Source organism: Euprymna scolopes, chromosome 9 (assembly GCF_053919585.1).
Source record: "Euprymna scolopes isolate OS-2025 chromosome 9, ASM5391958v1, whole genome shotgun sequence".
Lineage (NCBI taxonomy): Eukaryota > Metazoa > Mollusca > Cephalopoda > Sepiida > Sepiolidae > Euprymna > Euprymna scolopes.
Window position 1 is genome coordinate 147,193,841 of NC_136490.1, and position 16,180 is coordinate 147,210,020.

At 30.9% G+C, this 16,180-nt stretch overlaps 1 protein-coding gene across 3 annotated transcripts in view; it reads left to right on the forward strand.

Annotated features, from left to right (window-relative positions):
- The window catches only part of LOC145284895 (integrator complex subunit 3-like), a 165,089-nt gene that overhangs the window by 31,166 nt on the left and 117,743 nt on the right, over nucleotides 1-16,180 (forward strand). For 2 of the 3 annotated variants that reach the window (XM_080133968.1, XM_080133969.1), the window contains exons 2-7: nucleotides 2,366-2,449; nucleotides 3,951-4,034; nucleotides 6,201-6,314; nucleotides 11,470-11,554; nucleotides 13,307-13,373; nucleotides 15,758-15,899. In XM_080133968.1, the coding sequence (XP_079990094.1) occupies nucleotides 2,366-2,449; nucleotides 3,951-4,034; nucleotides 6,201-6,314; nucleotides 11,470-11,554; nucleotides 13,307-13,373; nucleotides 15,758-15,899 (576 nt within the window). Of the gene's footprint in view, nucleotides 1-2,365; nucleotides 2,450-3,950; nucleotides 4,035-6,200; nucleotides 6,315-11,469; nucleotides 11,555-13,306; nucleotides 13,374-15,491; nucleotides 15,537-15,757; nucleotides 15,900-16,180 lie in introns of those variants that run through there. The other variant, XM_080133970.1, reaches the window with a different exon arrangement.

Consider the following 16,180-nt stretch of genomic DNA (forward strand, 5'->3'; position numbering starts at 1 on the left):
ATCTCTTTACTTATATATGAAAGGCATGTTGTGTATGTTCCATATGGATTCAGAAACGACTGGGCCATTTTTTTTTTTTTTTTTAAATTTTTTAAAAAATTTCACACAAATGTACTTTATATATCTGGCAGTGTTCTTAGATAGGATTTGTATTGGAATACCCCCAGTCTTATTTTGACTAAAGTTAGCACTCTGATACAGCTTAACATGGCAAGTGCGTTTTACAAGCTTTATCACAGCACAAGCAAAAAGGCCTGGCATATAAAATCAACAGTAGATTATTTGATAAGATGGGTTCAAAATGAATGTTTCTGTTTAGAACACAAATGAGTTAAATAATACTTAACTTTGCATTTGAAATTTTAATTCAAACTATTATATAAAAATAATTTTATAAAATCAACCATAGGTTCTCTACAGTGCAATGTAGACTACAATATATTGTGGGGTAAGTCACTGCGGGGAGGCATGTGAAGCTTCCTCCTCCCGGTGCATCATGGGTGGAGGTAACTACAACAGGCAATCAATTTCACTGATTTTGATTACAATAAAAATGTGGAACATTCATTGATCATCATTTGATCCAGGGCAACATCAGGTCTCCCTGCTAGTCTAATATATAAGAATAACTTTCATTACTGGACAACACCGGATGACTGCTAGTTAAACATAAAGGCAAATATCGACTGCAATGCATCTCCTGATCCTGATATTACATTTCGTCTTTCCTATCTCTAGTCAATAAAGGAGAAATCCTAGATTAAAACAATTATTTTTATCCCAACCTAGAGTGCTTTTTCTTTGTGGAGCTGGATTTTCCCTACATTAAAAAATTGACCTTGTGTCTAACTCTGCCCTTATGAGAAGGCAAGTAAATAAGAACACTAACTGTATCTGTAAGTGAAGTCTTGATTTGGGAACTTTGGTGAGTGTGAACTCAAAGTGATAGTAATTACCAGACAAGGTCTCATCTATTGATTACATAGATCTTATCATCTACAGACTACTAATCTACAAAATATATGATGGAAAAGCAAATTAAATTACAAATTATTCGTATACATGAAAGCATGATCATGTTTCATCTAACAAGGGTTGATATGCCATAAACCTCAACAACCAACCAATGTACACTTTTCTCATTGGCATATTTCTCTAAGGTGAATTAAAATTACAATTATAGATTCCATTTTTTATTGAAAAAAAAAGAAGTGATTATATATACAGTTTTTACATTTTCAATTATTTTTACTGGTGATGATGTATCCTATCATATGCTAGACGTTCACTTGGTATTTAAGACACTCTGAGAGATCTTTTTAAGATTCTAACTTCCCCTTGAATGCAATTATTTGTATTTCTCTTACACTTGGTTCACTGTGTATATTCATCAGGTCGTTTTTTTAAATTCCTTTTTATGGGTCTGGTTGCTTTCATAATTACTTGGATGATGGAGATCTTCCGAAGATTCCAGTTTAATTTCATTGTCATACATAATTCATCCATCCATAGCCCTTGAGGCCATCTACAACTTCTGTAGATGCTTTTGTAGCGAGGAGTTCTTTTTACAGGGTGAGGGTGCTGGCCCCACGCCCAACCTTCCTAGAAGATACATACAGTGCCTTGCCTTCCCAAATAGTCACCCATCTGGTACTGGCCAGGCTCAACATTGTTTAACTTCAGTGATCTGGTGAGAACCAATGTGTCTTGTTTAATCCAGCATCATTGCGAATGACTTCCACTGAGGCTACATAATGTATTTGCTGAAGTACCTATGGACAACAGTAGGCAGCCCGGGTGGGGAGAGGTGTTTAAAAAAAAATTGCAGGCGTCCCTGGTGTTGCTTGGGTATGTGGAAGTTAAGGGTAACAAAAAAAAGTGGTAGTAGGCAGGCAGGCTCAAACCCGTAACGTGAAGGAGGAAAAGAAAGTGAGAACAATGTAACATTTTAGTCAATGTCTCCATTGCACAAGCGGAAGTGGAGAACGTTGAAATTAAACGTAGTCAATTGAAAAGAGACAGTGACTTTGCAAAAATGTTGACGCAAAAAACAACCCCTCCTTATACAAAACTGCCAAGTTGAGGGTGAAGAAATGAATGTTTTTGGCCAATTTTTCGATATTTGTCATCTGACACAGGCGACGGATCCTGACCATTTCGGTATAGTTTTAAATGATACTGAAATATTCAGGATTTGTCGCCTGTATCAAAAGTTTTTCCGATACTTACAAGCACACACACACTCAAATTTTGCTATTTATATATATATATATATATATATATATATATATATATATAGATGTCTTTTCTCTTGTAAAATAAAATTTGCAAGTTTTTAAAAAAATGTTTTCTTTTTTCATTTCAGAAATGTGAACGATTCTGCAACATTTTATCCAATATTACAGCTAATCTCAGCGAAAGAGAATGCAATGACGTTCTCAATGCTCATGTAAGTGTTATCGCTGTTTTCTCTGTTTTTATTTCTCAATCCATGTTTGAGAAAATGTCTTTGTTTTCTAAAGTTGGTTCATGAAAAATTAAAAAAAAAAAACCGATCAGTTTGAAGTCAACAAAATTATTTAAACATAATGTCTTAGATAAAGAAAAGACAAACTTTCTCACCGAATAAGCATTTCACTAATGAAATGCTAATTACATATTTTTTAAGATTTTATTTTCTATTTAATTTTAAAATCGTTAAATGACCATAACTATGTAAGTCTAATTGATTACAAATTAAGGTAATATCTAAAAAATAGATTAAAGCTCTTTTTTACAGAGATGTGACACCTATTTCAGAACCGATCTGTACTAGTTAACTGGAAGATTCTTCTCAGAAGGCAACTCTCCCAGGAATTACGTCCTCCTTTTGGAGAGGCAATGGGTTTATTGCCTATCGTTTGAGATTTTTATTTTTGAGGGAATGCTTGCTGACAAGACTGACCAAGTCGTTTTCGTACCTAATGTAGCTGTTGCATGTTATGATGGTTTATGAGTTGTCTCAATTGTCTAGTGGCTATGGGATTCAGTTAACCACAATGGGATAGGAACGCCGAATCTCTTAACTGCATCCTCAGCAATTACTGCCTTCCATAGTTGTTGTCGTATCACCACATTTTGGCCAACGGTTCCAGGTGAGCATCGTCTGAAGATAGCGGTTTCAATCCTACCCAAAGCCACCCAGAGGCTTAGTTGGTTAAAACGTGGTGAGACAACAACCATGGAAGGCAGTAATTGCTGAGGATGCAGTTAGGAGATTCAGCGTTCCTATCCCATCGCGGTTAACCACCTGACGAATGCCAGAGGAATAGTTGGCCGAAACGTTGTGAAACAAGAACTAGAAAATGAGGATAATAGTCTGCAATAAATATATGGATAAATAATATAGAGGCTCATCAAGAACTTGTTAACATTGGATTTGAAGGCTACCATGTTGTATTCAACCGGGAAGCAGGCCAGCAGAACAGTTTTCCAAAGATGGGCAGTTACAAAAGAAGCTTTGTTCATGAAATCTGCGCTTAGATTTAGGCACAGATAGAGAGTGGAGACCATTCCACTAATCCTTACTCTTGAGTGTTTGTGGCCTTTATAAGTGATGATTCGTTATTAAAAAAAAAAAAAAAAATTGTGTACGATGGTTGTTAATGAAAAAGAAGAAATGAAAGAATGAACTACCGCTGTGTGTCATCTATGCAACAAGATTCTAATCGTTTATATGATGAGGCGCCAACAAGATAATTTACTAGAGTCAACGAATGGGTCCACTGTAACACTACATTGTTAGTTTTTCTAAAAAATTCCAGAAAAGTTGTGATTAATAGTGGTTTAGGTTATTTAAGTAGTAGTCATCACAGGGGGAGATAACTCTTTTGTGTTATGTGAATGTGCAGAATAACTGACAAGTGAATCCATAGAAATGTTTACTAATTCTTATCATTTGTTTTCTACAGGTGGGTAAAGGGCCAAACTATCATGAAGAAGTTCAATTGGGGCAGCTATTTTCAATTCTTACAGATCCAAAAATGGCCAGTAAGGTAAGCATTCACTGCTTGACTACTTTCTATACTTTTCTGACTGTAAAATGTGATGATAATTCTTTTTGTTAATCTTCTCGTTAACACATGACCGTAGCACTGCCAATAATGCATGTACAAAATCAAAGGGATGTAATTCATTAAAATATAATGCCGTAGTTGTAATACAGCTTTCTTTGTCTTTGTAAACAAGAAACAGACCATAACTGATTTAATCATGTTACAAAGAGTTTCGATAAGAAATTTATTAACTAAAATCTTAAGAAAAATGTGCAATAAAAACATTTCTTTACAAATTAAAAAAAATGTAACCGAATAAATAAAATCTTCTGTTTTACATGTATCTCTCTATATTTTCTAGATTTAATCTAGGTTATTTTTTACTTGCTAACTTTTCTGTGATAACATAAAAAAATATATATATACTAGATGTACCCAGCATTGCTTGGTATTAAATGCAATGTTAAATTCCTTAAAAAAATATAATTAAAAAAAAAAGCAGAAAAAAACAGTTAACTTATTGTAAATAAAAAAACTACTTGAGCTAAGATGAAAACCAACTAAAACTAAAGACAGTGACCCAAGTATAATAACCATTAAACCAGCTTGCCATGCTGTATTTTAAAACCTTGTGAAATAGTTGACAGAAGGATAAACATCCGATGACCATCAAAATACCAATTTTTTAATTTAGATCCCTTAGCAGCCCATTTTTCTGACTGAAAACGGATTAAAAAGTTTTCCACATGTCTGATTACCCTATATACCAAATTTCAATCTGTTGATCAAAAATTTTAGTAAATAAGTTTAGAAGCATCCTACTGTACTGTATTGTATTATAATATCATTTTCTAAACCGTAAAAGATCGATCCATGTCAATGAAACCATGGTAGTGTCTAATATAGATATAAAAAAATATACATTTCTTATTATTAGAATAAAGAACAGTGAATTCAAATTTTCACAAAGTTGAGAAATCATTGCTTATGTTGTGTATGCTATATGATGACAATATGTATATTCTAAGTGCATAAAATACATTACACTTCCATTCTATTGATGTAGCAGGGCGCCTGTGTTAAAAAAAATAGACTTACAAAAAAGCTTAGCATTTTTATTTTAAAACTTCTGTCTCTATATATACATTTAGTGCTTATTTAGAATTATACTTGATTATAAAACAGAAGTATAGAAAAATCTTTGATGTATGTACTTGTCACAGAACAAACATGTCATGCTCCCAAAATCATGTAAATTGATCCAGTTGTTTTTATTTTTAATCAAGAAAATCAAAGTTTACGATTTTTAGCGATTAAAATGTTTTAATTATTTTGAATACAAATAAAATCTTTGTAGTCAAATTGAATTGTTGCCATTGAATTTTGGCAAAATTTAAACATTATGACTGCTTCTGGCTCGTTTCTTCATAAAATTTATTTTTCTTTCCATAAAGCAAAAAGTACTTGATCAATTTATCAGTTTGACATTAATTAAAAATTCTATTCATAACAAATATTTTATTCTGGGATTGTACCAAATGGATCTCTTTAATTTGGTAATTTTTCACTTTAAATATACACTTAAAATTGTTCAAATAGAAAACATGTATTTTCTCAAACATCTAAACAAATGAAATGTTTACAAAAAAAAATGGTTGAATTAATAAAAATGAAAATCTTAATTTTTAAAATAGTGAAAAAATTATTTATATTTTAACGTTATTAATAATTTTTAGTTTGCAAATTTTTAATTTACACTAACGAACATGTAAATTTTGTAAGTGCATCTTGTGTAGTTACACAAAATAAAGTTGGAAACGTCCACAGAAAAAAAAATTAAAGAAATAAGATTTTGCGCTGTAAAATTTGGTATAAGATTTTTATCTAAAGACTATATACGGTTTTGGTCTATGGCAAGATTTTACAGCAAAATCTTTTTCATCGATGAAATAAATGTACATGTGTATATGGAGGGTGGAGCAATATTTTTTTTTTTGAAAAAGATAAATGAGTGGTGTTTATAATTGTTGAATAAACTATTTATTGCATGGTCTGTTTTTTTTTCTTTTCATTTAAAAAAAAATTTTTTTTAAGATAAATGAATTGATTTTATCATTGTTAAATAAATCATTTATTGCATGGTCTATTTTTTGCTTTCTTTTATAGACGTACCGTGATATGACATTACTTAGCCGAGATGGTATGGCATTGGTACAAAACTTTTTGGCCAAAGTTATTCATGATAAATGGCTCAAAATATTGGAAACTGCCAGAGTCCAGGTGAGATTTTTAATAATACTAGTGCAATATATATATATAGTTTTAACAATATATATTTATTTAAACAAATTGTAGTAAAAAAAATCAAATACATTGCAAAAACATATTAATCTTGAATTTTTATGATTGTATTATAGTAAATTATATATATATATATATATAACGAATAATGACCTTATCTATTATGTGATAAGGTCACCATTAAAAAAAAAAAGTACATATATATAATAATATGTAATAATGAGACGAGATCTATAGTGATAAGTATTAAGAGTGTACATCTAAAAAAAAGTTATAAGGTTTTCAAAATTCATACTATAATTGTTACTGTATTGTAATAGATAATGTATTACGTATAAGTTCAATGCCGGTTAAAGCATTTGCATCTAAACTCTATATAATGTCAAATCATCAGGATATATACAGTAAACTTTGTCATATAGAATTCAACAGCAGAAGCTGCAACATTTGCACCTAGTTTGAGTGCTTATTATAAATTCCCCTAGTGACCCAATCTTCTATTTAAGGAGGGGGTGATAGCAATATTTTCATATAAATATTTCTCCATAGCTTGCATGACTAGAACAGTTTTATCATGCGTATGAAGCTACTTATTAGCAATACACATAAAAAAATTGAAATGGCTTAAAATTTCTAAATAATGGCATATATAGAAAGAGCTTGATGAGCTAAGAAAGAATCTTTTTGAATTTTTAAAATCCAATTAAAATTAATGAAGTTATAACTATTTTTGTGCCTTGCACGTTTAGATATTTTTCCCTCTTTAAGACCATATGCGTTTCGTCACATTTTTTGCACTACTTTTTCAGCAAAAATGTTATATATTTGTTAAACCACAAGATTAACCTATGAAATTTGCCATGTAAGTGTATTTTTGTACAAGGAATCTGAATATGCTTCTGAAAATATCCAGAAATTAATGATTTCCAACTAATCTGCAGTAAATGTGCATAAATATGCTGCAATTCCTTAAAAATGCCATGTATTCATTAACAAAAAAAGAAGTTAGAAAACTCAAAGCTTAATTGTAATGCATTTTATGTACAAAAAACTGGAATTTAAATCTAGGACTATTTAAAAATTAATATATTGCAATATTTCTTTGGTATCATTGTAGATTAATACCTTATGTAACCCCCCCCCCCCAATCCAACCACCTCTCCAAAATATGTGATTCTACCTTTGTAGACAATTACGTGTGAACATCTTGAAAAAATTTAATGAAACATAAATAAAAATTATTTTAGAATTTAATGTAAAATGATTCCTCATTTTGAGTCATTCCAGCGTTTTAAAGCAGTTAACCTATTTTTTTCTATGGGAGATAAATCCTGGGTATGATTTTTTTTTCTAAAAATTGTGTAGCTTTAAGAAGTTTTTTGTGCAGTTATGAGAGGGTGGGGAGGTTGCCACTCTGACTTTGGGTTAATGATAGGGCTAAGGGAAATTATGCGTGAACATCCTGAAGACTTAATTAAAACAAAACAATTTTAGAATTTAAAGTGGGTGTTGGTTTCACATAAGTTTAATGTAAAGTAATTCACCATTTCAAGACCATTCTAGCGTTTTAGGACAGTTGACCAATTTATTTTTATGGGAAATAAATCATGTGCACTTTTCTTAAAGTAAAGATGTTTTGACACATATGTAGCTTACAAAGGGATTTTGTTTGGTGTGGAGCTTGTCACTCGGACTTAGCGTTATTGTTAGGGCTAACAAATGTTTAAGAGGAGGTTTGCCACTCCCACCTATGGTTAAAGGTAGGAAAAAGGGAGTTTTTTTTTTGTTAAGAGGGCGTTTGACATCCATTGTGAAACTTTACAAGAATTACGACAAATAAGCAAAATAAATGTTATTTAAAACAACTGACATTACTCTAACAGAAAACTTGACGTTTGAAAAAGTATCAAGTATTTTTTGCCCACCTATTTAAATATAAAAAAAACTTTGCTAAAGCTGACAAATTGTCCACAAATTTTGTATGAATTTGATTTTTATTTTTAACTAGCAATCGGTGCCCGGCGTTGCCCAGGTGTTTTGAGATTAATGCTGAGAAAAAAAAACGGTCAATTTTTTAAACTTTGACCCCTATTATGACTTCTTAACATTTATTGTTTAGGGATCAAGTAAAAGTAATAAGTTAGATCCATGTCCAAGGAATCTATATCTAAAATATCACGTGTTTAGACCCAAAATTGTAGGAGGAGTTTGGTAGAGTTCTCAAAGGTCAAATCGTTTGATAGCGAGGCCAAATTTCGCGAATTTGGCCTTTTTTTAAAGCAGTTTGGCCTTCAAAATTTATGTTTGGCCTTTTTCTTCACCGATGAAATCTGGGGACGCAACGGAAATTTTCGGCTAAAAAATGTTGTTACTATGCACATCTATTTATTGAAATACAATTTGTGGCAAAATTTCAGGAAAAACTAATGGATGGTTCTCTCGCAATAGTCCGGACAATTCGCTAAATTATCTCGTCAAAACCTTAAATCTCGAATTTTTGTGCATTTTTTTTCGGGGGGGGGGGGGCTAATTTGGCATAATAGTGTCCATTTAATAGTATTATCTTGAAAAAATAAAAAAATAAGGAAAATTACCAAAAAAACAAACAAACAAGAACAACAAAAGTGTGCCGTATTTTTAAAAGTTTTATTGCGTTGTTTTTATTTGCTTTTTTTATTTCATCGGTGAAGAAAAAGGCCAAACAGAAATTTGAAGGCCAAACTGCTTTAAAAAAAGGCCAAATTCGCGAAATTTGGCCTCGCTATAAAAATCAAAATGGGGAAATCCCCCTACTTGAACTTTCTGTTTAATTAATAATGACTCGCTTGTAGCGTTGATTTTTTTCTTTTTTCGCTATAAAAAAATAACTACTTGATGAAATTACGTGATTTTTTCTGTAGGAAAACTTTATCCCATGACGAGTACGTACAATATATATATATTTTTTTAAATATTTCCATTTTTTAATGTCAATGGAAAACTGCACAAGTACCCAAACCCGAAATGTAAAGACCACGAGTGAAGGCGCTTTTTTTTTTTTTTTTTTGGTTTAGTTTCATAATGGCGGCCGTGATGTCGGAGGTTCGATTGTTAGATTGTAAGTTTCGTATTTTTTTAATTTGTAAATCGCAAGTTAGGAAAAAATTAAACCCTTCCAAGATGGACAATAAATCAAGCCATAATATTTTATGGTAAAGGTAAGAGCCTACGAACCATAGTTTTTTAGGAGATGTGATTATTGGATTAACCAATCAGAAATCGTCTGTGGCACACACATCTCTGTTTTTATAGATATATAGATTACATTTCATGTCTTTTTACTACCCTTTTTTATTTTTTATTTCTTAACTTCACTGACATATGGAAAAGTATCCTTCCTACAAATATTTAAATATCGATTTTGCATTTTTATTTTTATTTTTTGATAATCGGGTAGATTAGTTTCCATTTGATAATAATTTGCTGAAAACATTGTAAAAAAGACGAAAATCGAAAAAAATATAAAGTGAGGGTACCACTCGTACACGTGAACCAAAAAATCATATTTCACATTTTCAGTTGTTCAAAGCAAAGCACAATATTTTTAAAATTTAACTATTGGTTAAATTGTTAAAAATATTTATATAGTTAATAACAAAATAGCTCTAACTAAACATGCAAGAACATTTTTTTTTATTATCAGATTTTCAATTTTAAAAAAATTCGATCTGGAATAAAAATCAACAAAATAAACGTCTGTTTACAGCTCTCGCTGCTGCTATTACTAATATTACAAGACACTAAAACTCAAAACGATTTTTTTTTTCCACGGATATCATGATTTTAAATTGCTAGCTACCACAAGAGAAAACAACATACAATTATACTTTTGATGGATAAAAACAATAAAAAGATTGTTTTATTTACCAGTGGGTGTCCAAAGAAAATTTTTCTTTTAAATTTTCAATACTCGTCATGTTGAAGTCTTTTTTTTAATATAACAGAAAAACGAGTGGTCAAAAGTATTTTGGACACCTGAAACTATTAAAAGTGACATGTCTTCTAGTTACTTTCCAAATATCATGACAAAATTCTTAATACAAATGTGGTACGAGCAGTTACAAATCAAGGGGAGGGGTCTTTACAAAACTTTACCAAAAAATGCTGTTTTATAATGATGAGTTTTTTATCATTTTATTTGCTTAAAACTCTAAAAATATATAATGTACATTATTATTTATTAATTTATTTGAAAGTATATTCATTTCCAGACAAAATGGTGTTATTTTGAAGACTTAAACTGCTTTAGTTTTTAAAATATAACTATTTTAGCAGAAACCCTTGAAATCTGTGATTATCCAAAGTGTTATATCGTCTATGTGTATTGCTGCATTTACCAGTGATGTTGCAGTACTTTTTTGCATTATATCAGAAGTAGTATTAAACATATTTTTTATACTACTATCATAATAAATAAAGGTATTGTGGTGTGTATATATATACATACACACTTCATATGCACTCATGCAGGGTTTCTCAAACTTCAAGTAGGGCAAAGGTTTTTCACGGAGCACTAACAAGATAATATCTAAAATACATATGAAAAACGTTAATTTAAAATTTTAGCATTAACTCATGATTTTGGGGTTCCTTGACCTAAGGCTTAAGCCAAAGGGAGCAACCTTCATACCTCTTTCCAGTAAAAAAAGATCAATAATTAAATGTCTGCAGCCATTTAATTTTTCCATATAAAGCATTTCGTCCTCTTTAAGAAAGGGTTTCCAGAGCTCCTCGACCTCACTCATGGAGTCCCAGGGCTCTGTGAGCACACTTTGGGAAACCCTGACCTAAACTGTATAACCCTATGATTACATATTAGCTGTAGATCCTAACTTTGAAGGGTCCAGTTGGATAATCTTTAAGTTACAAAAAGTAGCCTTCTATAGATCATTGTTAAATGTTCTGAATCATTTGAGAAACAAAAAGTTCTGTTCACTTCTTGCTCCACCCCCATCTCCAGAAAAAAAAAAGATTTTTATTTATTTTTTGTTTTATTTTTTACTTTCTTTTTATTTACTTTTATATTTTTGGTCCAAAATTTGCCTCACATGTATAATAAACTATGTATTATCAAATGTGTATTTGTATGTTTCAGATTTTATGGTTAATGAAAGAATTTGTCAAAAATAATGTTGCTGGCACAGATGGCCCATGTTTTGAATTAATTCGACAAATTGCTGGTAAGTGGCAATTGGCTTTAGTTTTTAAATTATTTAAATGTGTTTGAGCATTTAAACGTTTGTATTGGAGATTCTTCGTTAGAGCTGAGATATTTTCTAAAAAAAGAATCATTCTCAGATGACTTTCAGTGTATGTCTGAACAAATTGAAACCAACGTTTCAGAACTAATGTCAAGTGTTACGGATACATACCTCTAGAGCAGTGGTTGCAGCACATTAGTGTACTGTGGAATGATTATTGGGATGCTGCAAAGAGATTAAAAAGCCATCAAAGTTTTGCTGCAGTTCTCAACTTCGTATCTATGTGAACTGGGATTTTCTTACCTAAAATAAAAAAACCTGAAAGACATAAAACATAGAAGAAGAGTTAAGAGTATGTTTCTCTCACATTCGCTTACATATGGCAGTAGTAGTAAAGAAGCACCAAGCACAATTGTCCCACTGACATTCACCGTTATTATTTTATACCATTATTCTATATACTATATTGAATACAGGATATGTTTTATTCATTTGAATAAAAATTTTCCTTATATGATTGTCTTTATTTTTATTATTTAAATGCAAAAAGGCTTTATGAGTAAAAAATATTAACTTTTTGCGGTAGGTATGCGGCGAAAATTTAAAGAGCTCAATAGTGTGCCACCATGTATAAAAAATGGAAAAACAATTCTTGTTGTATAACTCAATAACTTATAACTTTATATGCTCAAAGTTGTGTTAGAATTAACAGCACATTTCACTTCTATACATACATATGCCGTATAGATTCTTTCCTTGGTCAACAACTTACTCCATCCATTCCAAACTCGTGCAATCGCACTAGCACCTGTTTCACTCTGTGCTTCAGTGATATCACAAAGGTAAAACTTCTCGACAACCTCAACAGCTTCATCATCCTGATATATTTCTCCACATCTGAATTCTCATCCATCTCCACCTTTTGTACACAAACTAGTTATCCTTTCTCAACCTACCAATAATCCTATTGTATTTCTTGGATACCCAATGCTTACAAAAATTGCCACAAACAATTGAATTGCACGAAACTCCTTTTCACAAACCGAATAGAAGAACTTTCCTCGTTCAGGGAGCTTTTTAACACTACAAGAAATTTTACCTTACCAGAGTTTTGTACTTCATTTTCAGTTTTATCTTGGAAGTGTTGTGTGGAGATTTTTGTTCGGGCTGTCTGAAAGATGGTGTATGCTGATGCTTTGCTTTGAAACAATGGAAGATGTTAAGTTAAAAACTTGGAGAAATATTATGGAAATTAAATAAGAAAATATTACCAAGACCAAAATAATAATTTGTGTTTTGTAATGTTAGATAGCTCCCTGAAAGAGGAAAGTTCTTCTATTCGGTTTGTGAAAAGGAGTTGGGTGCAATTCAGCTTTTTGTCGTAATTTTTGTAAGCATTGGGTATACAAGAAGTATAATAGGATTATTGGTAGGTTGAGAGAGGATAACTAGTTTGTGTACAAGAAGTGTAAGACAATGGACGAAGATCCATTGTAAGATGAGAATTCAGATGATGAAGTTATTGGGATTGTTGAAAAGTTTTACCTTTTTGATGTCATTGAAACACAGAGTGAAAAAGTGATAGATTTGGTTATAGATAAGTTTGGCAGACACTTTCTAAAAGCTGTCTAACACATAACATGTAAAATCGGCATTAAAATGAATATGATGATGATTATGTAATGATAGATATATGATTTGTTATTTATATTTACATATTTTTTTTTTCAGGTGGAGATATTAATCCAAAGAATGTATGGCTTGCAGAACAAATGCTGGATTTATTCTCAGAAAATCGGTAAGTTTAAAAAGCGCCTCAACAACATAAGTTTAATGAAGTGTTTTTAAAAAGATCTTGCAAATAATATTTTTCAACACTTAATACAAAAAATTCTTAAAATAAGTATATACCTCTTCTCATGAGAACAAGTCAGGCACATGGCTGATTTAATGTGTGTTCCCAGTTGATGTTACATGTTTATGGTAGAGGCAAACATTGGTTTTATTTCCCTTGGTTCTCTTCCAAAATTGGAGTTCTACATGAATTAAATTTTTTTTGCTGAATGGAGGAGTTATAACATTTGGGCCCTTTTTTACTTTAGGGTGGCAAAGTGAGGAAAAATAAGTTCAAATAAAATTTCAATTGGAGTGAATATAATATGCCTAATATGTATCTTATTAGTGTGTGGACATCTAAAGTGATATTTATTTTTTTTTGTTATTTATGAATTCCAAAAATTATTAAATTTTAATAGCCAATGAAATTGCACTTTTACTGTTGTTATTCCTTGTTTCCTCCAAAGGAATTTTATTTTCCTTCGACTTTAACTTACCAATAAAAATGTTTTTTTTTATTTCAAAATTTTTTGATTTTGTAAATAAAAATAATACAAAATGTAAAAATAAGTTGAAATAACAACTGAACAAAAAATACAGAAAATCTTTTTATAAAAATAAACTGTTGAAAAAAATGTAAAAATCAGTAGAGATAAGTTATCTCATTTACTTTTTCACCCTAAAGTAAAAAGGACATAACTATTGTAATAGTCATTTTTTTTTTTTTTTAATTTATAGAGTTGGTCAAATGTTGCTGACACGTATCCCTTATCCTAATAAGTAAAAACTGAACTTGCTGAAGTTAGTTGAAAAAGAAAAGATCTGTAAATCAAAATGGTAAATTAATGGCTATAACAAATATGATGAGAATGCAGAACGCCTTTCTTTTCGTAAAAAAAAAGTATTTCGCTGATAAATATGGTTTAAGAATTAGCAGGATCAATTGCTTGGGAAAATATGAAGAACCCAAGAAACTCCTGCTCCAACCTCATCTTAGTATTTTTACTTAATTTTTTAATCTATAAGTATTATTAAAAATTTTTTTTCTTTTTATAAGGGAGTCACCAGTTATCAAGGTCCAAAGGCCACGTGAGGATAAGGGTTAATGAGTATACAGTTGTCATTGGGACAACAGCATAGTAAGCGTTAGTGGTGGAAATTGAGTATAGCATGATTATTTAAGAGGTCGGATCAACAGGAACTTGTTCACATTGAACTTGAAGACTACCATATTGTAGTCAGCTGTAAAGCAGACAAGTTTAACAGAGTTCCACAGGTGGGCAGTTCTTTAATTATGAAATTTATGAAAATAATAATGAACATTTAAACAATCCTGAGAAAAAAACGATCTCATAGCAACATACTTGCATGAAGGTGAGAAATTTAGTGTTTCTGTAAATTTCAAGGGATAGAGGGAGAATTCTAAATAAGTGTCTATGCACAAACATTGAAAGGAAGGTGCTAATTCATAGGAATAAAAGATTTGTAATTAAATTATTTTTAAAGTATTAATGTTCAAAGAACATCATGGAAATGAAGAGTATCAGTGATTAATTAAGAGTAAGTAAACAAAAAACTGAATTGCACATGATTAACAAATGATAATGAAAAATAATGCATAATGTTTTAATACGGTTAAGCTTAAAATAAAGAATTGTAGGGGACAGTTTGTTATGTATATTCTAAGAACATAATGGGAACGAAGACTGAATATTTGTGTATTCTAACCTCAAATTGTTAGGCCTTTTTATTAGTCACATAATTCTTGATAGGCATAGTGTTTAACTTTATTGACTAAAATCAGATTTCTATAATTTTTTTTTTTTTTTTTAGTGTTTCTAGCTGAAGGATGAAAGCCTATTTATGACAATCCTACTCTCATGCTGAAATTACTAAGCAAAAGTATGACTGAGTAGATAAAATATAAAATTCTGTGAATTCAAACTAAAAATTTATTTTCTAGTAAGCAATTGAACGGCGCTATACCGGTCAAAGAAATAGGGGAAATTCTGAATTGACTTTATATATAAGATTAACTACATTATAAAACTTCTAGATATTTGATTTTTTTTTTTTTTAGATATTGGAATTCCTATCAGTGAAGAGTTTCCTCCCCTAAATTAAGGTGAGGATTATTCTTGTTACAGTGACGAGACAAACTAAAGCCCAACCTTTGATCTGAACTGGAGTTTGACAAAATTTTAATATTTAATCCTTTATTTTTTTTCTAGTCATTTTTGTGAGTTTAACATTTTTACTGGGAAACTGAAAACTGCGTTTGACTCTTGAATGCCTCAAAAGAATTTGCTCATTATTGTTTATTGCTTTCTCGTTTTTCTTCTTCAGAGTATGGTTAGAAAAATACCCCACAGTGATGGCAGCTGGAGTGTACACTTATTTACGTATTATAATTGATCATGGTAGCCCTGCTTTTACGAACCTCAGAAATCGTGAGGTGGAATTCTGTGTCAGTCTCCTCCGTGATAAGGTAAAAGTTAATTCTCTTTGTCTTTATTTATCTTCAGTTAAACCAGATTGAGCCCTGACCTGAGCATTCTCATAAGTTTTCTGTGTCTTACTACTCCCGTGCTTACTCATGACAACTTAGAAATGCATGTTTTGTTTATGATACCATCATTAGAAGATTTCCGTACAGGGTCAACACATTCACTCTATCTGATTTGGATTTTTAATAAAGCCCCCTCCCCCTCATCCTTTCCTAGATGTATTGTGTTCATCATGATTGAGAAACTCCATCTATCTCCTGCG